A 26,067-nucleotide genomic window follows, 5' to 3' on the forward strand; every position below is an offset into this window, starting at 1 on the left:
TCAATACGACATTTTACTCACATGTGACGGAAATTTCGCAGTGACACTAGCAGACGTAATTCAGATAGAATAAGTGGTTCAATTTACCAGCCCTGATAACAAGTTCCGCTTCCCTCGGTTGAAGCCAGGAGTGTCCTGTGTATTTATTTGCAATTTGAGACACCTCTTCACAACAACCATGATCGACCATTGAGTGTTGATGTGCAACACTGGTTAAGATTCCCAAAAAATAACACTGACCTGTTAGTTTGAGAGAGTTCATTGCACTCTCGCCAGGCCTTCATTCAAGGAACAGCATGTCTAGAATTGCATCACAGATGCCATAAACCTATTGCAGTGCTGATTAGCAAGAGGAGACCTCATTAATCTGAAAATTGATGTAAGCGCAACCTTGTGGATTTCCTTGTCCTTCTAAAAACAGTTTAATCTTCCATTCTTAATTTAGACACAACCCCTTCCCCTTTCACAAATTACAATCCACCAAATTAATGACTTAAACACTGGGGACATTCGGACGGAAACCTGAACACCAGACATCAAATAGTGTCCCGGGATCACATTTACCATGAGCTCTCTCCTGGAATTGGCCTTGTCCCTACATTTTTGCAGCACCAGCCTCTGCTGCTTCAATTCTGTTAAGGGGGTTGGTGATGCTTATGGAAAAGGATAAAAAAAAAAAAAATCATTATGCTCATCTTCATTAGAGGAAACCCAATCGGCCAATCAGCATGCAGCTCTGCGTCCGGAATTCCGAAAGGCACCCCCCCTGTTGGCTGTCGCTAGGAAACCAGATAATCAGGGTGGAAAGAGGCAGAGGGCTTGCATGCATGCTTGTGTGTGAGAGGGAGAGTGCGAGTCGGCTGGGACGTTGGATGCTCGTTTTGAGGAGGAAGGACTGGGATATTCACACATGCACACACACACACGTGTCAGACAAAGAAGCGACAGGCTCCCGGGGGATGGGGCTCACCACAGGAGCGCGTGCTGGCTCACAGAGGAGGTAGGAACTGAGCTTTGTCTGTGAGATGAGCTTCTTCTCTCTTCACCTGGATATCTCTTTGTGGTTATGTTTGCTGTCGTAGTATTTCATCATTCATCTCTCCTGACTCATCCTTCAAAAGTTCCACATGCCTCACTTTTTCATCTGTTTGCATTTCACAGTCAGTTACTACAATCTGGGTAGTAGTAGCTCAAGCAGACTGCACTTTTGAGTTCACCTTTATGTTAAGATTGGCTAAACTACAGATGTCTGCATCGTTTTTGTATCTCTTGGCATCCTGAAATCACCCACACGCATCAGCTGTTAGGAGGATGAAAGCTCAGACTGTAACGATCGGCGTGATGCGGCATTGCCGTGCTGGAGTTAAACATGATGAGCTGTGGGCACCTGGGAGGGCAGTCTGGTTTTACACCTGGAGGAAGAGGCGCTTAACTCAGCATGACAGCTCACTTCACTCAGAACATAAACCCAACAGATGCTCGATATTCTGTGTAAAGATATTTATCGATTTGGGTGGTCTGGTTTTCATTGTGGATGACAGAAGATGTTCTGACATCTCTTATAGCACTTCAATGTGTGCGATTTTATTTATTATTTATCTGTTTTCGCCTGCAGGATAGAACTGTCTTCTCTGAAGGCAGTGAGATTTGTAAAAAAAAAAAAAAGAAGAAATGTTAGAGTGACTTCAAACAAACTATACTGACAATGACAATGACGATGATTATGATGTATGATGATAATAGTGATGAGAAATGAATACTTTTCAAATGCAAAAGGCTTCAGCAGGAACCGGATGACTAAACTGGTTATCATGAGTGTCTTGGTGCCTTAATGAAATTTAGAAACCTCTCCTATAAACAGATTTCCACACTCTCTATCACAATAAGATCATCCTGTGAGTTATTTCCCTAGTGTGTTTTCAGCCATGTGCAATAATGAAACCCTGTTCTTATATTTAGAATATCTAATTACCATGACTATAATTCATTAACTCCTCATAGTGCCGGCAATTGTCTGCAGGGATATGGGCACATAGAAACTATTTCTCATGTGACATTCCAATTAAACAGTAGAGAAGGGTTGATAATTTGGTTGAGCTGAAAAAGAGAATGATTGACAGATCGTGAGTGAGGAGGACAAGGGTTTGTATGAAATGAAAGGTTGGTGCTGGGGGAAATATGGTAAGCAGTGTGTGTGTGTGTGTGTGTGTGTGTGTGTGTGTGTGTGTGTGAGAGTGAGCAAATGAGGCGAAGATAACTGAAGTCTTTCAGTGATCTCCAAACAACCCCATATCTCCTCCTTCCCCTGTTTCCTTATTCTGACCTCTGGACTTCACTAAGGGGAGGTGAGGGCATGCACAATTCTATTAATAGAAGATTGAAGTTAACCCTTGTGTGTGCATGTGCGCGAGTGTGTGTGTGTGTTTGTGTGTGAGTGTAGGAGAGACTTTGGGGAAGATAGATAGTGCTTCAGTCCAAGTGGCCACTTCCCATCCATTATCCCTGATTAGCTATGATTATATAGCTATTGTTGGTGTGGTGAGAGTGACTTTGAAATATCTCCCCATCAAGACAGCCATCTCCGGATGACTGTATGATAGCTCTGTTCGTCATGCTTCTAAGAAAAAACACACAGATAAATGCCTAAGAGGATAATGACCAAGTACTAAGAAAATGGCTACTGTCACACACACACACACACACACACACTCACACACATAGACACAAAAAAAAAGACTTGTAAGACCTAATATTCTGTTGACAGTATTGAACAGCTGTAAGGCCTGCACCTTGACCCTGGCTTGCGAGACAAATGTCCAAAATTAAAAGCAGAGTTTTCTTTCGTGGCTATTCAGGTTTGTTGCTGAAACATGAAACTTCTGAGGGGAAATGTTTATTGAAACACAGTTCTCAGAATTAGCTCTTTCTGGAAGAAATTACTATTAAAAGCATACTTTTTTGCATGCTCAGGCTGACATCTCAGACAGGAACATAGCATAGGCCTCGAATATAAACCTTTAATCAAAACCTAATAAATAATCTACTCAGTTTTTTTTTTTTTTTAGATTTATGTGATATTCATGTTGGAATATTCCTCAAATGCTGCCACCTGCTTACATTTTTTGGTATGCCATACATTTTATTGGAACTGTAACATATACAGCACTGTTCAAAAGTCAGAGATCACCCATGAAATGGACATTACGTACTTATATTTAATATGTGGTGGCAAACAGTAATGATGGGGGAAAAAGGACTGTATATTAATTCTATTTGCAGTCAAACAGCCATACGATACGTATTTATCACTTTGTGTGATTTTCTATTAAATGCATTTTCCCTTTATTCATGCTCATGAATCGTACCAAGGACTTGCACAGGAAAAAAAAAAACAGTATGAAATCTGTAAATATTTTATTTGTAGTATTGAACTTTAATATTGACCTGCATAAATAAGTACCACATGGCTGTTTGACTGAAAACGGGACTGATGTACTGTACATTTTTCCATCATTATTGTTTGCCACCAAATAATTAAACAGAATTACTGAATGACTGTTTGATTGAAAACAAACGTGTGGTCTCTGACTTTTGCACGGTACTGTATGTGCTCATAATATAACAACATTTTGTACTTTTTCCTAGTTAAGGTTAATTTTTTATTTTTTTTTTAATTTTGTGGGATAGTGGATGTCATTGCTGTCTCATAGCTCCAGGGTCCCCAGTTCAATCCTGAGCTCAGGTTACTGTCTGTGTGGAGTTGTGCATGTTCTCCATGTGTCAGTGTGGGTTTGCATCATGTTCTCCAGTTTCCTCTCACCTCTCAAAAATATGCCAGTAGGTGAATTAGCCACACCACGAGCTGTGAATGAGTGTGCAATTGTCTGTGTGATCGACTGGAGTCAGGATAGGTTCTAGATCCAATGGGCCTCTAACCAGTATAAAGCAGTTACTGAAGATTCATTTGTTTTCAATTCGTAGCACTTTGTTTTATACCTAGTATGTAATAGGCAAGAATGTGGTATGTAGCTAATATATAATAGAGATGAATGTGGTAATTAGTTTGTTTTTAGTATGTCCAGTGCTATGAAAAAGTATTTGCCCTGATTTTTTTTCTGTTTTTGTGTATATTTCATACTAAATAGTTTTAGATATACGAAACATAAAACACAGGCAACCTGAGGAAACACAGAATATATATATGTGTGTGTGTGTGTGTGTTTTTTATCAAAGCAAAAAAAAAATGTTATCCAATACCTTTCACCAATGTGAAAAACTAATTGCCCCCTTAAACTTAAAATCTGGTTGTGCCAACTTTAGCAGCAATAACTGCAACCAAACGCTTTCGAGATCAGACTGTCACTTACTTCTAGGATTTACTCCTATGCTTTGGATCATTGTCTTGATGTATAATTCAGTTGCGCTTGAGAACTGAAGAATGGACATCCTCCTTTAGGATTTTATGGTAGAGAGTAGAATTCATGTTTCCCTCAATTATTGTAAGTTGCCTGGATGAGTCGTTGCTGTGCTCTTGGAGGAATTTGGAAGGTCGGACACTTTTGGGAAGGTTCATTAGTGTACCGAGTTTTGCGATTTGGAGATAATGGCTCTCACTGTGATTCTTTGGAGTCCCAAAGCCTTTGAAATAGCTTTGTAACCCTTTCCAGACTTACGTATTTCAATCACCTTCTTCCTCATCATTACTCAATTTCTTTCAATTTTCCCATAGTGTGTTACTGGGTAAGACCTTTTAACCAACTTCATGCTGTTGAAAAAGTGTTGATTTGATTGAACAGGGTTTGCAGTAATCAGACCTGGCTGTATCTAGTCCAGTATTTTGTGTTTACTCAGGTTGCCTTTGTTTTATCTTATATTTTGTTTTAATTTCTGAAACTATTTAGTATGATATATACAGAAAAACGGAAGAAATCAGCACTGTAGTAGGTAAATATGTTGTAATTACTAGTAATGTTTGAGCCGTACTAAATAGCACTTTGGATATTCATGTGAAACTATCTATAGTAGTACTTGCCATAAGGCAATAATTACCCAGAAATGAAAGGGATTAGGCAATGATGTACTACATCCAAGAAATAGTTGGTGCATTCTTTGCCAATTGAAAATGTAAGTACATAGTTAACCCAAAAGAACACCAGGTAAGTACTAACCTCAAAATTACTACTACTAAATAAATAAATAAATAAATAAATAAATAGAAATGAGCCAAGCCGAAAATGGCAAAGGATTAAGCTTTTAATGATCTTAACAACAAATCATTGGTCAGAAAATGAGCGAGAATTAAACAAATGCACTCCTGAGACTTCCTGTGCTACCATTTGCTCATTTACTTTTGCTGCAGTGAACTGTTTGGGGGGGGAAAAGCTAGAAACATGGAAATTCACTAGTGTTCTTATATGCAAAGGTAAAATCATAATAATGATTTGATGTAAAATTCAAACTAACACATGTCTGTGTTATCCCAAACAAAGTTACTTTATCTATTTGTTTAATTGTTGCAAATTTCCTGACCTTTTTTTATTATTTATTTTATTTACGACCATTAAACGCTTAATATTTTGCCAATTTGGGCTTGGCCCTTTATTTTTTTGCCCGAGAGTGTACATACCTCATGAAAAATAATAAGTACTTTCTGTACTCCACTGTACTCTTCTTTCCAGAAAATCCAATACTTTCCAGTTATATATTCCTTTTGATTTCTAGATTTATTAGTAGGTCCTCTAAAACATTACTTTTTTAACATTACTTAATTAATAACCATTCTCATCTTTGTGATATTCAGGTCTCAACCAAACAAAGACAAATTGAATAGGTACATGAACTAGTCACTACTTTGTAATGCAATTGAAATGGGACGGTAAACCAAAGTGTATTTTGTACATTTTATGTTAATTAAATAGTAACTATTATATTGTATTTTGGGGGGTAATTATTGCCTTATAGCACCAAGTACTGTTATAGAAACCTGATTATTTTTAACATAAGTTATAGCCAATAAAGTTCTGTTTGGTGTCTACCATAAAATGCTTGTAATTACTGCATACTTCTTTATTTATACCAGATACCTGATACAAATTTCCCCATTAAATACAACCTAATTACTACATATATACTTATACCATACTAGATATTTACCAAATATTTAATTATTATTTCTAGCTGCTTACTACATACAGTACTTACATATTAATTGCTAGTTACATACTGTAAAATAAAGTGCTACAGAATGATTACTTACTTTTTGCCTTTTAAATATTTCAGATATGTTGCATTAGTTTTACTTAACCGCAGCAATAGAAATAGTTTTTTGGTGGTGAACGTTATTTTCACCCCACTGTAAATGTTCAAGAAATTCTTTGTCACCAAAGATTAAAGGCATTTTTGCTTAAGCACCACTCTACGTTTTTTTTCCAGCGTGGGATCCTGACTCTACAGAAACAACTGCAACTACAGAGAAAGATTGGGAAAGCATGTTTTAGTTATTTCTCTGTACTCCTGGTATTTGTTAAAACAGTGTGATTTGAAATGTGAGCGGTTTCTGGAAAGGATCATACTGAGTTCAGTATAACAAAAAATGTCCCATCAGTGGTGATGAATTAACACTACTTTCTTGCAAGCCTAAACATACAGAGCTTTCCTACAAACACAACACTGTGCGCAGTGAGTTCAACAATGAAAATCAAATACCATTACAACTGTCAATTATTGTTTTTTCACCCCAAGTCTTCACGTGATAAATTTCAACATTTGCATTTGGATTTCACTGCGTAATTGACTAGGTAACTTGTAATTAATAGCCAATGGTGTAAAAGTTAATGTAATAGTAGATAATAGCTGCTGATTCAGACGGTGACCTGTTTTATTTATTTATTTATTTATTTTTTGAGTAACTCTTCATTTCTCCGATTATCTCATTATTTAGCTTGCACAGACTGTGCCAGCGGGGCAGTCGTGGGTCAAAGCTGAGGCGTCAGGGTGGCACCATGGAGGGCGAGCAGGGTCCTCCTGCTTCTAGTGCTAGCATGGCAAGCACCGCCAGCTCCTCCACTAACACTACAACTTCTACAGCCAGCACCAGCAGTACTCCTAACACCACCAACACATCCGCTGTCCCCAGCAGCAGCAGTGCCAGCTCAAGCAGCAGCACTAGCAGCGGCAGGCAAACTGTTTCCCAGATATCGGTATACAGTGGGATACCCGACCGACAAACTGTACAGGTGAGACCGCACACACAGCTACACAACTGAGCATGCAGCCATTCTTGTGACTGATACCCACTCTTCATAATATTATGTTTCTCATTTGACTAATAAATTGCCAAACATCCAAACACACTGAGAAATGTAACACAGGAACCCTGGCACCCATTCAAACCTGTACACACCTAATCACATTTACAGCCTCAGCTTCACAAGTTCTCATTCACACCTTTTTGAGTGTTGAAGTCATGTCAACAGGCCCATGAGCTCGTCTCGTCAATGTGACTATGCTGCCTTCTACTGGACAACTCTGAGAACTGAATGTTGCATACAAAATTCCAAGATGCATGTTGTGTGAAAAGCTCAGCTGGTCTACTCTATTATAATCAAATTTAGCATTTCACAGGCATTTGCTGATGACTTTATCTGCTTACCATGCCCTCCTTTCTAATCTGGATCAACCTCAACCTTTGACCTCACAGTTTATGTTTAAGACCTCACCCTTTAGTTTAAGAAAGAAATAGAATTTACTCACATAATCTGCCTTGGATTTGTTGCCACATGGGCATTATTTGATATAGACTGTAATGAAATATCAATGGCACAAATTCAATAAAGGCAATGTCTATAAGTTTAGTACAGTAATATTTGGTTTAACTACAGTCTGTGCTTCATGTCAGCATTAATTGAATGGTTTTAGTACATTCTATGCTCAGCTGCATGCAGTGTGTACATTAGCCATTCACAGTAGCATGTGTGGTGTTCAGGTTACTCTCCACCATGCTCCTACCGAGTGCAGGGGTCAAAGCCTCCTTTTGCTGTTGCTTAGCAACTTCACAGGACAGCCAGGTGGGCGGAGCCAAGACGAGCCAGTCAGCAGACTGAGAAGAAAGTGAAATGAGCTGTAGGACTCTGTGTGTTCCCGAGTGGTGGAATGACAGTGTGAGAAAGCATGCCTCAAACACCGGTGCTGTTACTGCTGTAACTGCACTGTGATTTTTTTTTTTTTGTGATCTTGACATAACCAAAAGCTGTTTTCTCACGACGTAATTTTGTCCCGAGAAAATCTCCTGCTTGGTGAATGGGACTGGTGTAACATGCACGTTGGCATCTTCGCCATCATAAATGTAATAACTTCCCGCTGTAGAGACGGACCTTATCTCTGCGTTAAGAGAGAGGGATGTCCCCTTCTCAAGTGCCAGACACCAATGTGGAAGTCGTCAATCCCGCAGACAATCGTGTATAGTGATAATACTGTAATTATATGTAATTATATGTGTTTTTTGTAGGCCAACCCGGAAATCACCCTGATTCCCTCGAAAAAAAAAAAGCCAATAGTATTTTTCCATTGGCTTTGGATTACTGCAGAAAATAAGCTCTGTGACCAACAAAAGTTTATGATTCTTACACATTTTGTTCATCAAGATTATCTTCACAAATGAAGACAACTTGTATGAATTTTGAAGCCTAAATGCAACTGCTATAAATAAATAAATAAATAAATAAGTAAATAAAATGTTAGGCTATAAATGAACTACACCACGGTCGCATGACTTCTACGTCACCACCACGACGCTTGAGAACTCTTTCAGTCTTTAATTAAAAACACTATAATTGGAAAATACATAATATAAAATATACAAAATATAAATTGATAAATCTATAAGTTGGGAAGTTTGAGTTGGAATAGTTTGCAAGAGTACGAGTATAAACACAACGAGGCTGTAGTAGAAGAGTTTTCCTGTTCAGCGTGATGGCGTTTAATGTCCCCGACAACCTCCATAGTCCCATTTAGACGCTTGTTAGCAACAGTCTTTTTCAAGGCACGTAAAAGCTTAACAGAATCACGAGTGGGATATTTACGTGGAAGCCCTAATCAGCCATGCGTTATTCATTTTTTTTTCTGTTGTTTTCTCGTGATCTCGACTTAATTTTCCCGTGTACTAGACATCCATCGTCCCAAATTCAATGGGGTTTTGAATGGGTTTTTTGGTTAAATGCTTAAAATAATGTTCACGTTTTATACAACACCATAAAATACATCAGTAATACCCCACTCAGGATTTTTTAAAATGCTTTTACGTGTCTTGAAAAAGACGGTTGCTAACAAGTGGCTAAATGGGACTATAGAGGTTGTCAGGGACATTAAACGTCGTCACGCTGAACAGGAAAACTCTTCTACTACAGCCTCGTTGTGTTTATACTCGCAATGTCCAGGATGGTGGCACTTCCAGAACTAGGACTGGACAACACTGCACAAAAAAAGAGAACAAACTATATAGGCTGAACCATCTTTGTTTGTGATGGCTGTTTATTTTCTGCAAGGCTTTGAATTTTCCCTTGTTCTTTTCTTGGCCGAAAGAGGGAGACAAATGATCAGTTTCAAAGGCTGGTAATAAATATAGATTTTAGTGGTGGCAGAACTCTTTCTAGGTTTCGAGGTTGAATAATAGAAAATGTCCAATTTAACACCAGTTTATCTAGTGTTTTCCATGCAATTTGCACTAACTAGTGCCAGTAGCATCTCTCTTTCTGCCTCTTACTTTCTGTGTGTGTGTGTGTGTGTGTGTGTGTCTGCGCGTGCTTTAGGTGATTCAGCAGGCCTTGCACAGGCAGCCAAGCACAGCAGCACAGTACCTGCAACAGATGTATGCAGCTCAGCAGCAGCATCTAATGCTTCAGACAGCAGCACTGCAGCAGCAGCACCTCAGCACAGCTCAGCTCCAGAGTCTGGCAGCCGTGCAGCAGGTAGGCTGGCATGCTGTAAAATGCTATTCACAAAGATTAAATAGTATGGCAATAATCTGTCATCATCTTATGCCTTTTTTCTACCTCCTCACATCTCTATATATTCTCTCTCTTAGGCCAGTATAGCTGCTGGTAGGCAGAGCTCTACGCAGAATGGCACCTCATCCACCCAGAGTGGATCCTCACAAACTACAGTGAGTCTGTACAGAGCTACACACATCAATTGCCTGTGTAAATATCACAGATATTATGTGTATATATCTGCAATATTAAAAGTATGTGTGATATAATATTTTCACTCTTTTTTTTTTCTTTCTCTCAGATTAATTTAACAACGTCTCCTGCCACGGCTCAGTTAATAAGCCGTGCCCAGAGTGTAAGCTCCTCCCCTTCCGCAATCTCTCAGCAGGCAGTGTTGCTAGGGAACGCCTCAAGCCCTACCCTCACAGCCACCCAGGCGCAGATGTACCTGCGTGCCCAGATGGTAAGCGTTGCATACATGCGTTGCATACAGTACAAATGATAACAGATATGCTAATAAATAATGACATGCTCATAATGTCTTATTCTGTTTTAGAACATAAACATTCTAGACCAGGTACTTATGACAAGATTTAGCACAGGTATTACCATCAAATTTTCAATATAAGTGATATTTATTTTAATAAATTTATTATAACATAAAACAATTTTTATTTAAAAAAAAAAAGAAAGAAAAATATTGCTGTAAAAACTAAACTATGAACTAGATCTGACATACTTATAATGCTGCTCACATAATGATCTGCTTTTAAATTAGTGCTCTGGTTGTACATTAATCTGAGGGTTAATATATCATTATATTCAGGTTTGCTAACAGAGTGACATAAACTCTGAAGAAAATGATGGTTTTGATTATATTTCTATCTAACTTCCATGAGAATAAATTAGTTAAAAATATATATTTTTTAAAAAACGGGGAAATGAAACATTTGGTACAAAAGTATATTTTAAAATCCAATTAGCAATCATCACAATTGAGTGAGTTGTTCTAAATGTTCTACAAAAAAAAAAAGAACTGGTGAAAGTCACAGTATTTTGTGTATAGAGGTAATACTGTAATTATATATTTGAATTATAATAATAATAATTAAAGCAATTTATTCTGAAGCCAATACTATTCTTATATCACCCAGTCCTAGTAATGAGTTACATTACTACATTACTTACATTCATTAACAAAAGGGTTGTGTGTGTGTGTGTATGTATGTGTGTGTGCGCGTGTGTGTGTGTGTGTGCTTTCTCCCAGGCTCAGCAAAGTAACCTGGTGCATGTAGCTAGGAGTCTTGGTCGAGCTGTTCCTCTCTCCCCCCAGCTTATCCTCGCTCCCACAGCTACTGTGACCGCTCTCCAGTCTGACACCAGTGCAACCAGTAACGCTCAGTCTGCGACTGCACAGGTACACACACACCACACACACACACACACACTTATGTCATACTTTGCAGAAACAAAATACTCATTGTACTGTACTTTGTGTCATATAAATTCACACATTAGTCATGTACTGTAAGTAAGGAATAAAACAAGATGGGGCATGTTTTTATAGGAAAATAGTAAACACCAGGGTGGTATGATTCATCCCAAAGGGATACTGAGTTACTCTTACCATCCTGCAGTTGATTATTTACCTACAACGGCATGTCCTGAAGTGTTTTATTATACCACAGCAACTGACCAATTATTATAATTGTCTATTTATTTATTTATTTATTTATTTTAAATGACACATTGTACAATTTTATCAATTTATTATTAGGTTTAATGTTGCAGAATGTCCACAAATTCAAAGTCATTCCCTCACCAGCCAGACCTTTTCCCATGTCTGAAAACATAAAGTTACAGCTCCTCACAGAAAATGTCACTTTTAAATCCATTTACATGGAGCATCCACCATAAACGTCTCTGTGTAAATTGTTACCATAGAAACAATCGCGTTGAAAGAATATAAACCTTGCAGCCAGAACTACTGTTAGAGCTGCAGTTGAAGAAAATTCATCAATATGTTCTGATGATTCAAATTTGAGAATTTAACAGTATAATTACATTGTGGGAAAAACTGATTGAGTAATTTATCGGTAGCAGGGTTGCAGTAAAGTACTGTAATATTTACAGTAAACATTTACCATCACTAAATTCATTCACAGTAAAGGAGGGCATTAAATCAGCACAAGCTAGTTGAGCTAGTTTTGCTGGCTCAGTGGATAAGGCTTACAGATCAGAAGTCATGTATTCAAATCCTAGCACTACCAAACTGCCATGATTAGGTCCTTAACCTTCAGCTCATTGGTTTCCTGCATCAACTGTAAGTCTTTTTTTTTCTCTTTTTTTTTTTTTTTACACGCATCAGCCAAATGATTTTGACTGAGTACTTTATTTTACAACCCTTCTGACAGTAAATTATTTAAAAATAGGTTTTTAATAATTATGTAGCAAATGGGTTAATGGTGTCCAACTCTAGTCCTTCAGTTAAAATAAGTCATTCTTCAAACATGCCTCCCAGGTCCAGAATCTTGCCCTTCGCAGTCATCAGGGGGCGACAACCTCCTCTCAGTCCACCGGTCTGCAGGCTCTGAGCCTTAAGCAGACTCCTGTCTCCATCCAGCCCACTCCACTCATCAAGACCCCTAGCCAGAGTGCCTCCAACTCAGGGACCATCACAGGGAAGGGTGGACTCCCTGTGGTCACCACAGATGGAGGGAAGAAAGCAGAGAGCGGAGAGACTGAGGCCAAGGCAGTGAATATGAGCCGCAGTGTGACATCTTCTCAGCCCCTTATCGCACCAAGTAAGAACCATCTGAGTGAGGAAAAACTACTAATAATATGAGCTGATAGGATAAAGAAGTGGTTCTTCTGATCTGATCTTTCTACTTGGTCATCACATGTGGCTTTGAGCTTTGAAACTTTCTAAAACAAGACATGGACACACAACAGAAGGTCTAGTTCTGAATAACCTGGTTAACAGCTGTACAGGTCTCATGAAGTGATGTTTATATTGGTTCTCGGTCCTGTTGCAAAACCCGGTCGTTGAGTATAATTGTTTATATCCCCACTGTCTTATATGCCACTCAAACCTCTGTATAAACACTTCACAAATTTCGTCACGCTCACTTACCAGCTCTTTCGGATTCTGAAACACAAGCCGATGCCTGTGTTAAAACTGTCCAACTGAGTCTGACTGCTTTGTTGTGCTGCCTTTGGTGTTGGTGATGTGTTAAGGCTTGCAGCTTCCATTAACTGGTAGAAGGCCCATCTCTGGTCTTAAAAGCACACCCACAAATGTTTTGTGACCTTAGTATTGTTAGGTTCTGTCTGGGTTTAGAATGAATGAGAGATAGAATCTTATGATGCTAAGATTGCGAATTATTAGTTTGTAAATCAAGGTTGTGTGGTTTTTGTGTGCACAACACAATTAGGAGCTTTCCAGACACCATTTTTATTTGAATTTTTAAATGTGTGCGGAAAATGTCACAACACTTTTTATGATCAGCCGTGGTGGAAATGTGGGTCTATCAAAAAATGCAGAAACCAGTGAAACAAACCAAGTAAATTCTAAAGTATGAGGCTGTAAATTGCATGTGGCCAGCTTGTGTAACACACTTTCACTTATCGGTTTGGATGAATGGCCAGTGGCCATACAGGTCTGCTACATACCTGCTCAAACATTGCTCACAACATTCAGAAGCACCTCATCTCAAACATGGTTTGTACAATGTTCTCCCAGAACTGTTTGCTCTGTTTGTATTCCATACAAGCATTACATAGACAATGTTGGAAAGTGGATAGGTTATTTCATTTAATCATTCATTCATCTCCACTGTTTTATTCTGGTTAGGGTCATGACGGTAGGGCTGTAGTCAAGAGCAAGACAAGCCCAAGAGCCAGACTTGCCAAGATCTAGTCAAAACCAAGTCATAAGGGAGGGCGAATAGATATAAAAGCAAGACCAAGTCAAGATCGAGACTGAAAACCATCAAATCCTTTTTGAAGCCAAGCCTTTACTACAACTAGTTGACATTGCACCAATGATTATGCCTTGTTTTCTAGAAGAAGGCATTGTATCTTGCATCAAAAGACAGCACAAACAATATTTTTACAAATTGTCAGTCGAGACCAAAACCTTATTTAGCAAGACCAATGCCCAAGACCAAGAAAGTCTGAGACAAGTCCAAGTCAATAGATAAAACATCTTGAGACTACATACCTACGTGGTGGCTCTGGAGCCTATCCCAGGATAGGCGCAAACCATGGACACAAAACAGGAATACACGCAGGATGGGAGGCCAGTCCATTGCAGGGCACCATGCACACGCACATTCACACCTTGAGGCAATTTAAAATAGTCAATTCACTTACCAACATTTTTTTAGAAGGTGCAAGGAAACCAGAGGAAACCCACATGGATACAGGGAGACTATACGAAACACACAGAGATTCAGCACAGAACTCAAAATCAAACTGGGAAACCTGAAGCTGTGAGGCAGCAATATTACTCACTGTTACTGTTTGTCTGACTCTCTTTTTATGAACACAGGCCAATGACAGACATGTACTTTGAGTATTCTCTTACCCCAACCATCTTCAAGATTTTCGTATAACAGCATCATTGATTCATTTCCTTTTGATGACCTTTCACTTAAAGTCCATGAAACGTTTACTAGAAACTCAGCTACTGACATAATTGATTTGCTTGCTACCATAAGTTAGGCTAGCCATATTATTTATTATACAATGATCTCTATAGAGGTGAGGTATCAGACTAACCCTGAATATTGGGCACAGGTGTAGTTGCTATGGCAGAAATGTCTACAGAGGAAACCTGCATCGAGGGAATGTCTGTTTTTCTGTATGCTTGGTTGTGCACTGAGACAGAACTTAATCTCCCATTAACTTCTGAGCTTACACACTTGACTGCTTACACACTGGAGTACTACTAAAAAAATGTATTTCAAGGTAATTTAAAGAAATTGCTGTTTTTCATTTAACTGTCACGATTTTAATGCAGTAAAGGTACAAAGACAAAAAAAAGTCATTTGTCATTAGCATAAAATTGCTCATGATATAAAATGTGTCGTGGCATAAATTGTGGCTGGAAAGTCTGGGGTTTTCCAGGGCTGGGTTCAGCAATCTGGAGGGATTAACTCATCAGCCCTATTTCTGTAAGAGAGAGAGAGAGAGAGAGAGAGAGAGAGTAATTGGGAGAGAGAGGGAAGGAGGGAGAGAAAGAGGTGGGAGGGGATGGTCATCTGGATTGAGTCATCTGAATCCTCTGTCCCACGCCATACAGAGGAGAGAGAAAACTACATTCCTTCTAACATTTTCATTCTGTTTGTTATTAAGAGAGGCTCAATGTGACCCATAGCTCTGCTACTAGTATCCAGCATTCAGTAGTAGATGTAGGATACCTCTGCTCCCAACACACACACACACACGCGCGCACACAGAAACACTCTAACGATACAGCCTGTCAACGCTGTAATGTCTCATAATGATTCCTTGCCGCACAATGTGTGCTGAAGTAGCCTGAAGTTGAGCTGAATTGACCACATATTTAAACACAATTTCCAGCAAACTGCACCACACGACTATTAAAAGCACCAAGAGTTCTGATCTGCATTGCATTTTTCTTGGATACAGTACACTCCAAAGCAGAAGCGGATGAACTGCTTACAATAAAGCATAATAGCGTTTTATTTACAGACAAGACAATCATTTTATTATCACATTATTAGCTTTGAAAAGTCACACAGGAAAGTAAAAAATGAACAGATCAATTCATCTAGACTCTCAGGGGTGGACAAATCATACGTTCATTAGCTAGCCCACTAAGCAAGTGAAGCCACCAATGTAACTGCCCATTCCCATGTTTTGGATGCCCAGAAACCTTGACTAATGGTGACTAGTAAAGTGTTATGGTGGTTAGTAAGTACATTAATACGTACATAAACACACATGTCGAAACGTCTAATTTAAATATTCATACCAAAACGTTTGCTTTGTGGAACTCAGTTGTGAGAAGGGTTTTTTATTGTGTGAACCAGAGTTGTACAAATCAAGTAAGGATTGCATGAATGAACTGAGCTGAGACTATTTAATTTGCCATTTCCGTTCAAGATTTCAAAGCTTTATTTGTCATGTGCGCATTCGAAAGTGCAGTGAAATGAGATACATTTGCATGTGTATGATCTCTGTAGCATACGCCCAGATTCAGCCCCAAGCCCTGATCAAGCAGCAACCACAACAGTTTGTCATTCAACACCAAGCTCCACCCACACCTCGAATGCAGACCCAATTACTGCAGACTGCCTCAATCCAGCCCCACCCACAGACTGCCTCGCTTGGCCTCCAGAGCTCCTCAGCTGGAGGACCTGTCCCCGTCCTGCCTAAACCACCAGCCCTCAGCCAGGGATCATCCCCGAGCCAACAAGCTACCATCTTCCATTCCACAGTGAGCCAACACTCCGGCCTGAGCCAGTCTAGAGCTCAGCCTGTCCAGCTTACCGCCATCAACCTGCAGATCCAGCCTGCACATAGCCAGGTATGCCACTACACCACTCTCACTGACCGGGCACACAGGCCACTATTGACTAATGTTTTTACCCAAAATGGCACCCTAACCACTAATCCTCACATTAATGCATTAAAATCACACTTACAATGAGCACAATTTGTGCTTTAATCAAGTCAGTCACATAAATAAATTGTTGGCACACTAGAGATGTGTCCAAAACCACACATTATTTACTATATAGGTTGGCTGCACAGTGCATTGTGGGTATTGTGTACTCACTAGGTTACATCCTTTGTTATTAGATAGGATTAAGTTCATGAGGTTCCTGACTGTGCTTTCAGACATGACTACAAAAGCTGATTCCCAAATAAACATACTGAATGGCATGTGATTTTGGATATCGCCTCAGCTTTAAATCAATGAGGTAAAGGCTTCTCCTGTTCTGTGCCTCTAACCCACACATTTTCTAATCTCGTCTTGTCTCAGGCTTCCAGACTTGCTCAGGACAGTAAGGATAAGCCCACATCTCTGGTAATAAGAGAGATTTGCCAGCCTCTTGGTGCTCAGATACCCACATCTGCCCCATCACAGGACACCAATCCTCCAGAGCCACCTAAAGCTGACACTGGGACTGCCACAGGCCAAACTCAAGGTATCATGGTCTGAAACATCTACCCTATACATCAGTGATTCTTAATGCTGGCCATGGAGTATCATGGGGATTGAAATCAGATGCGATGGGAGACGGTAGAACAGTAAAAATTGGGCAGGGGTTTTCAAGGATCAGGATTGATGGAATCAGGAATGTCTTAAGTTCTCCTGATAGCAGTAGTACTGTAATCCAGCAGTGTCTTATTGTGACTTAGTGACTTACTAAGACTGTGTCTTAGTAAGGTGTTGGGCCACAGGTAGCTGTAAGAACAGCTTCATTGCACCTTGTGATAGATTCTACAAGTCTCTGGAACTGAACAGGACGTAAGAACACCATTTTTCTAAAGGATAGTGTTTTGATGATGGTGGTAGATCCAAACACACTGATCCAAACTCTTCTATAGGTGTTCATTTGGGATTAGTTCAGGTGACTGCAAAGGCCACAGTATATGATTTACATACATTATCATCAAAGCATTCCGTTATATATACTGTACACGGACCTATGTACTCCAGAAAATTGTTTTCTCGTTTGCTACTGCCGTGTCTTTTCTTCATAAAGCCCTTTTACACACACTTCAATAAATTTTGAACTACATTCAGGTCTGAAAATCAAACAGCCCTTTATTACCCTTGTGCAGCCTGTAAAGACAGAACAGAACATGCAAAACTAAGGTAACATTCTTATAGGCAGCATTTCACAAACAAAATACTTAATATGTATTATAGATTAACTTTATAGCCAGCGATGAGACATTCAGTTCTGAATGTGTTATAAACATCACAGCATTTACGCAAAGAAAGCCGTATGATTATTTCCTCAGAAAACGAAGTGGTGATTCAGAGAATGTTGCAGCCACAGCTGCAGGGAAAAAATATATTATTAATTTCTATTCCTCCCACATGAAAAAAAAAAAAGACTTCTTGCAGTGTGTGTGTGTGTATGAGACAACTCCTTAGGGGGAGTTGAAGGGGCGGTGAGTTAGAGCAGGAGGGTGAGTTTCCCATGAAACAGGAGGCAGGGTGTAGTTCTGAGAGAGAGGCTGCATGATTAGCAGCACTGGAAGATTTAATGTGTAGTTCTTCCTCATAGACTGATGAGATGAGAGCACTTACACGCTTTCACACGGAATTGGACAGTGCTGCTGAAGCTAAGCAGGTTTTAGTCTATCTTGGTGAGCAATTTGCTTCATTACTTGCTCTTACATACCGGTTTAGATGTTTGGTGTTGGATGTTTATTTCCAGAACAGTGTGACAGTACTATCCTTTCATTGTTTGTAACTGTCTTAAATCAAGTTCAGACTTGGTTTCAAGTAAGAGCTCATTTAAAATGTTGTTGCTTACATATCACAGACTTTAAAATAGTTACAAATAAACCAGTATTTATTCAGTACTTATTCAATAAACCGGTACTTATTCAGTACACGTCTTGTTGTTAAATCGTAGCTAATCTTAGACACATTGTACGTTAGACTTCTACTGTATGTAAGTCTATAATAGTATTAAGTCATCCTGGCCATTCTGAAATGGTGGTTAAGTGATGTAGCTGTCTACTATGTATCTGAATTGAGTGGTAGTAAGTGAACGTTACTGAATGTACAGTGTAATTCGGATTAAGATGAATGATTTGCTATGTAGATTTGCCTCTGATGCAATAACAGCCACGGCGATAAAAAACACTTTGGTGTATTCGTGCAGGTGCAGTGGAGACCCCAAGCACTGCCGCAATGACCCCCCGAGGAGAAAGTGAGCTGGCTAACGGTGAAAACAAACCGCCTCAGGCCATCGTGAAGCCCCACGTGCTCACACATGTGATCGAAGGCTTTGTCATCCAGGAGGGAGCTGAACCATTTCCAGTGAGTACAATCTACTGTTACACTGAGAGTTAAATATCTGGCCAATCATAACAAACAAAAATAGACAAAAACATGGAACAAATCTTGTGAAAATGTCCCTAAAAAGCTTACAGCATAACCTGTAAGACAGACTGGTGACAGCATCAATTAAGTCCAGATCAGATCACAGGACAACAGAACTTTTGTGGGATATCCCTGCAATCTAAACAACTGTGTAAAAGCCCAGTTCTGGTCCACGCTTACCACTTTCATCTGGCCCACACACCACAGTGGAATGGCAACAATGAACTCATCTGAATCTGGCAGCCAGAACACAGCCGGTCTCAAACTTGATGAGACCATATGTCTGGCATTATATAGGGCCTAAGACCGTGTCCACGTTAATGAGGGTACATTTATAAAGGCATACTGTAAATATTTATTTCCACACTGAAATGTCATTGTCATCCATTAAAAACGCATCTTTTTGAAAACTACCAAATGCTACAGGGCTGGATAGGTCTGAGATGCTTTAAATCATCCTAAGTCACTCTGAAGTTTAGGCTGAAGTAAGACACTGAGTCATTATTTTGTTGTGAGACCAGGCCACTGGACAAGTGGTATAATTCTGAAGATGCTTTATAAGAGAAGATAAGGCTTTATTAATCCCCAGATGGACAAATTAGGGTGTCACAGCAGCAGCAAAAAAAAGAAAGAAGATATAAAATAGATAGTAAGGAGAACAATACAGGGATATATAAAGAGTATGTACAAGATGTATAAATATGTATAGACATGAGGGTCTTATTACTGGGGGTTTTTATCACTACTTATCCATCTAATAACCTTTTAGTGTGGATTAGGAAACCAGCACATTCCAAATAGAGGATGAGATCATTTGAGTTGATTTGACTGTCTGTTTCAGACTATCTTCTTACAAATTAATATATAATATAAACCCAGCATTCCTGTATGCAAGACAACTACTGTACAATGGACTTCTGTGTCCTCCATGTCTAATACAGAGTCTCTTTTTACAAGTTAACTTAGCTATATTTGCTTGTGTACGTCACTTCAGGTCACATAACCTGCATAAATGGCAAAAACTTTCTAGGCCAGCGCTTTGCGTATCAGATATCACATTTCTGTGCATGGTGGCTTAGTGTTTTGCATGTTTGCCTCGCACCTCCAGGGTTGGGGATTCGATTCCTGCCTCTGCCCTGCATGTATAGAGTTTGCGTGCTCTCACCATGCTTCAGGGGTTTCCTCAGGGTACTCCAGTTTTCTCCTCCAGTCCAAAGACATGCGTTGTAGGCTGATTGACATTTTTCACATTGTCCGTAGTGTTTGAATGGGTGTATGAGTCTGTGTGTGATTGTGCCCTATGATGGGTTGGCACCCCGTCCAGGGTGTCCCCCGCTTTGTCCCCTGAGGTCTCTGGGATAGGCTCCAGGCTCCACGTGACACTGTGCAGAATAAGTGGTACAGAAAATGGATGGATAAATGGATCTCTGCATATAAGTATGGATAAAAATTAAACTTTAAAAAAAAAATCTAATAATTGGCTAAATGTACAAAGGATAAATTTATATAAACCATAATGAACATTTTGGGGAATTGGCCAAATCAGCTGTTCGACTGTATGTCTTTAAGTAAATGTTCATCAATAGCATGGGCATTTCTCACCATCACCATGACTCTCTACATCCCTCAATCCAGTGACAAGGAGTAGTTTATATTCTTATTTGTCTCTTCAAGTCCACCAACCAACCCTAACTAATTATTTATTTATTAGCGTGTTTGCTTGGTTGGTTGGTTACTTATTTAATTTAGAGTTTAAGCGAGCGGTCTTTGGCGCATTACAGGAAAGACCTTTTTTGTTTATTCGAAATAATATTATATAAAAAAAAAAAAATCTCAAACAAGAGACATTGTTTTCTGCAGTTAATTTTGGGGTCAACTGGCTTGTAAAATCTGCATGACTAATGCTACCAAACAGTAATAAAAAAGCACTTAAACTCAAAAAGCAGCTCAATACCAAAACGCACAACATCCTAACCCTAAGTGTTACTTTTAAAGTCCAACATTGTGACTATAATTTCAAAATGCCTTAATAATATTTAAAATATAACATCTAAACATCCAACACCTTTCAGGAAGCAGTACGAAAGTGTATTATATATGGGATGTAGGTTTACTGGTCTAACCAGCAGACTAAAAATAATAGGTAAATTAATGGCAGAGGCCAAAATTCAGCCAGTTCCCAGGGAGGACTGCAGACCTGATAACACTGAGTTACTCTATATGAAGATATGTATAAAAACCTCAGCATGTAGCTGGGATGGGAAAGATCACCTTATAATTAATTATTTAAAAATGATTGGATGTGGAGCGATGTATGACCTTTGTAAATCAGTGTATTTCTCCCTGCACTGTCCACTTCAAACCCCAGTTGAACAGAAAACCATCCCAATTTGTCAACACTGCTGTCTTGTACTTAATTTAATGCTAGAATTCAGAAAGGATGTGAGTGGTCATGCTGCCCTCATGTGGTCTATTATTGTAAAATACAAAAAACTGAGTATCAGGTACACTCGCTGAACACTTCAATAGGAACACGTGTACCAGTGCACATGAATCATGCAGTTATCCAATCAGCCAAACATGTAGCAGCAACCCAATGCATGAAATCATGCAGATACAGGTCAAGAGCTTCAGTTTCTGTTCACATCAAACCATGACTTTGACTCTGGCATAGATGGGCTGGATTGAGTATTTCAAAAACTGCTAATCTTCTATGATTTTCATACTCAACCACCTCTAGAGTTTATACTAAGTGGTGTGAAAAACAAAAAAACATCCAGTGAGCGACAGTTCTGCAGGTCTAAATGCCTTTTTCATGAAGGAGAATGGCCAGACCAGTTCGAGTGGACAGGTACGTTCACTAAAACTAGACAGTTGAAGTTTGAAAAGATTCTATGCTTGACACTATATATAACAGTCTGGCCATTCTCTTCTGACTTCTCTCATCAACAAGGCATTTTTTCCCACAGAAGAACCACTCACTGGATGTGTTTTGTGCACCCTTCATACCTTTCTGTGTAAGTTGTATCAGAAGTTTCTATAATAGTCAAAGCAGATAGTCTGGCATCAACAACCATGATATGGTCAAAGTCACTGAGATTCAATTTCTCTCTATTCTGATGTTTCATGTGAACATTAACTGAAGCTCTTGACCTGTATCTATAGAATTGTATGCATTGCTGCCACATGATGGGTTGATTAGATAATTGCATACATGAACAGGCGTGTAGGTGTTCCTATTAAAGTGGCAAATTAATGTATATTGCCATAATGGTCAGAGCAGTCATTCGAAATTACAACATTCGATATATTTTTCTATTTGTGTCACTTAAATAATACCTAAATACCACAAATAAAAATGTACAAACATTTTCTGATTATTTATGTGTAATGTAGATGTGTTTGCAGGTGGAGAGGCCTCCAGTTCAGACAGACAGCCTGAAGAAAGCAGAGAAGCCACTGCCTTCAGACTCACAGAAAACTCCACTGAACAACGCTCCCACCACCACTGACTCTGAGCCTGAGGAACCCTCACAACAAGGTGAGAAGTGAGCCCTTAAATATAGTTAAACTAGTTTACAGATTAATCTAATATTGTTTCACATGAGGTGGAATAAAGACAAATATCTTAAACATTCACTGATTGACATACGCTAGACATTTCAGAGATTAGATTAGACGGTTATTCCATACACATTAGTCTGGGGGTCAATCATTTTAGAACTCTTCTTTATTTGGTAAAAATTTCAAGGTGCTGGAGTTTAAGCCTGCTTTTTTGCACTGTTGTCAGATTCAGCAGTGAGAGATGAGGAGGAGCCAGAAGAGCCCAAGTTGACGTGCGAGTTGTGTGGCTGGGTCGATTTTGCCTATAAGTTTAAAGGCTCCAAGCGATTCTGCTCTGTGGTCTGTGCTAAAAGGTACAGCAACTGAATACTAATGTTTCATTTAACACCACACAGCTATGGTACAAGAGATTTCCATGCTCATTTTGTAACCACAGTTTGTGTTGCTCTTAACCAGGTACAATGTTGGGTGCACAAAACGCATTGGTCTCTTCCACCCTGACCGTTCCAAAACCGCCAATCGGTGGAGACGACGGTCACACAGTCGAGGTTGCAGAAGTACAGAGACAAAGAAACAGGTTAACATCTTCCCAACACAACACACACAAATCTAAATTTAGTTCAGTATAATGAAATGAATTTTGCATAGTCCTCTCCTCTCCCTATAGAATACTATAGAAACTATAGAAATCTAAAAGATTTTAAAATGTTGTTCATTAATGAGTAGTTTTTTTGCATGAGGAGGATGAGGCTGTGAGCTGAGGATCGTGGGATTTGTAGTCTGCAACTTCGGGAATTGACATACTCCAATAAAGCGCATGTTTTATTGTGTGCTGTGAGCATCCTGATCAATCTCAGATTTTCCAGATTAACTGTGGGTTTATGTGGGTTGGTGACTCACATGTTCTGTCAAACAGAATTATTTTGGAATAACACTGCTGACTATCTAACTTGCACATCATCAGCTCACCAATTTGTCTTTTATTCCATTTGTGCTATTTAGTCCATACCATGCACACTATATGGCCAAAAGTTTGTGGACACCCGACCATCATATCATATGTGCTTGTTGAACATCCTATTGCAGATTGAGTCCCCCTGTGCTGTTATACAGTAATACCCTCCACTCTTCTGGAAAGGCTTTCTGATAGATTTTGGAACATAGCTGTAGGGATTTGCTCATTCAGTCACAAGAGGTCAGGCCTGAGGATGGCCTGGGGTTGAGTCCTGGGACGAGGCATGGGGTGCAGTAAGGTTTATAATTTATCTTAAAGGTGTTCAGTGGAGTTGAGGTCAGGGCTCTGTGCAGACCACTTGAGTTCTTCCACTCCAACCTTGGCAAACCATATCTTCATTGACCTTGTTTTTGCACAGGGGCGTTGTCATGTGGGAATAGGTTTGGGCCCGTTAGTTCCAATGAAGAGTACTATGTATATACTGTAATGCTACAGCATACAAAGACATTCTATACAATTGTATAGAATATGTGTGCTTCCAACTTTATGGTAATTGTTTCGCTATATGGTATAGTTTAATTATTTAAGACCAAAACCATCTTCAGTGTCTTTATTTGCAACTTACACTTCTGTCACCCTTCTGTGTGTGTTTTTGCAGAGGCTCTCCGTGTGCCAGCAGTCTCAGGGCGAGTCCGTGTCCTCTCCGCTCCCCTCTCAACCCAGTCAAGGCGAGTCCAGTCCCTGCTCAGACATCTCCAGTTATGAGGAGCCAGCATCTCCTCTATCTGCTGCCAGCTCCAGCCCTGTGGGGCCACCCCGAGGGCCCTCCACCTCCGATCCGGAAGATGTTCCTACACTCAGTGAGCACTTCCTGCCGTGTGACCCTACCAAGTGGAATGTGCAGGAGGTGTTTGAGTTCATCCGCTCTCTGCCAGGTCAGTGATGAATAAATTGGGAAATCACTGTGGCAGGGTCATTTGGCATAGTTATAAAATAAATACTTGCTATAATTTGTAACTTTCTTTTATAATGACATCGAAATTTGTTCTGTGGACGTGGCAGGTTGTCAGGAAATTGCGGATGAATTCCGTTCTCAAGAGATTGATGGACAGGCCATGCTGCTACTGAAGGAGGACCACTTAATGAGCGCTATGAACATCAAACTAGGTCCAGCGCTCAAGATCTTCGCCCGCATTAACATGCTCAAAGACTCCTAGCCTCAGAAGGCAGAGTGAGAGAGTGTGTGTGGGTGTGCAAAAGTTTTATGCATTTCTCAATGGTCATCTAAAGGTGACCTCACAAATACAAATGCACTATAATGTTTTTTTTAAAAAGAACTGTACCTCCAGAAGGTCAATAAATGGAAGGAAACAAAGACAAAGTATCTATGAAGAATGGCACAAATACTAATGTCCGCTCACAAAGTACACAGTACCTTTGAGAATGCTGAAGAGCAGTACATCTGCACATGATGTTTAAAGACACTCTTGATACAGGGCTAACAGATGGCACAAGGTCTAAACGTTCACATCCAACATACGTCCATATGTGAACAGAGCAGCCTGGATTGTACTCCCATTACAAGAACATTTCAGCATTTTATACCTTGTCCTATTTACAACTGTATAATATTGTCAATTTCAGAAGTTATTTTATCTTTTTGTACATGCCTGATCCTTTTATATAATTATGTTCAAGTAAATTATTCATGTGTGTACGTGTGTGAACGTGTTTCTAAGTTAAGCCACAGGAAATTGGTGCTAAACAATATGGGAATAACCCAGTCACTAATTAGTCACTACATAGTGTTGTTTAGATTTTGAATCCAGATGAATGAAAATTTGTACTTTTACACTGGAAAGCCATTGTGAGTATTCCTTTCCAGACATGCCTTTTTATTGGGTTAATCCTTCATTAGGAATTCTTTTTCATCAACCCAAAGGACAGCCCAAGCACTCTTCCTCAGCGAGACCTTTTTTGAGACTTTAGAATGAAAAATGTTCTTTAACATGTTGCGGGATTTCAGTGTGTGTTGCTAGACAGAATTGTAATAACGTCTTGTGTCTTTGTTGGGCATGCCTTGTGAAATGCCTGTATTTATCAAATGGATTTAAATTGGTAATATAATTTTCATTTTTAAATGAAAAAAAAAAGTTGTTTTGCATAACATTTTTTGCTGAGTGTTTCTGGACACCTTGCTAGTGTCACCTACTTTCTAGAAAATATGTGTGGCTGCCACAAACAGGTAAGATTTCATGTGCTCTCTTCAAACCTCACTGAACACATGCTGCTTAAAAAAACAAACAAAAAAAAAACATGGCAAAGAGACAAAAGGTGTGCTACGGGTACATGCTTACTTCCAAGGAAGCAGTTAACTATTTGTATCAAAAATGTTTTAAATGCAGCATGACAGACCACAAGAAACGCAGCAATGACTCTTATCAGGTCAAGCTGTAATTATG

General features: G+C 39.4%; 1 protein-coding gene across 2 annotated transcripts in view; it reads left to right on the forward strand.

Annotated features, from left to right (window-relative positions):
• Positions 1-25,854, forward strand: part of phc2b (polyhomeotic homolog 2b (Drosophila)) — a 36,957-nt gene extending 11,103 nt beyond the window's left edge. The window contains exons 1-16 of one of the 2 annotated variants that reach the window (XM_053636328.1): positions 814-1,000; positions 6,941-7,235; positions 9,807-9,965; positions 10,082-10,159; positions 10,288-10,449; positions 11,254-11,403; positions 12,508-12,790; positions 16,199-16,542; positions 17,002-17,167; positions 18,866-19,023; positions 22,056-22,103; positions 22,483-22,627; positions 22,877-23,003; positions 23,107-23,227; positions 24,264-24,540; positions 24,668-25,854. In XM_053636328.1, the coding sequence (XP_053492303.1) occupies positions 828-1,000; positions 6,941-7,235; positions 9,807-9,965; positions 10,082-10,159; positions 10,288-10,449; positions 11,254-11,403; positions 12,508-12,790; positions 16,199-16,542; positions 17,002-17,167; positions 18,866-19,023; positions 22,056-22,103; positions 22,483-22,627; positions 22,877-23,003; positions 23,107-23,227; positions 24,264-24,540; positions 24,668-24,822 (2,841 nt within the window). In that variant the 5' untranslated portion in view covers positions 814-827 and the 3' untranslated portion in view covers positions 24,823-25,854. Of the gene's footprint in view, positions 1-813; positions 1,001-6,940; positions 7,236-9,806; positions 9,966-10,081; positions 10,160-10,287; positions 10,450-11,253; positions 11,404-12,507; positions 12,791-16,198; positions 16,543-17,001; positions 17,168-18,865; positions 19,024-22,055; positions 22,104-22,482; positions 22,628-22,876; positions 23,004-23,106; positions 23,228-24,263; positions 24,541-24,667 lie in introns of those variants that run through there. The other variant, XM_053636330.1, reaches the window with a different exon arrangement.
• The last annotated feature ends 213 nt before the right edge of the window (positions 25,855-26,067 follow it).

The sequence above is a fragment of the Ictalurus furcatus genome, chromosome 11, assembly GCF_023375685.1.
Source record: "Ictalurus furcatus strain D&B chromosome 11, Billie_1.0, whole genome shotgun sequence".
NCBI classification, from domain to species: Eukaryota; Metazoa; Chordata; class Actinopteri; order Siluriformes; family Ictaluridae; genus Ictalurus; species Ictalurus furcatus.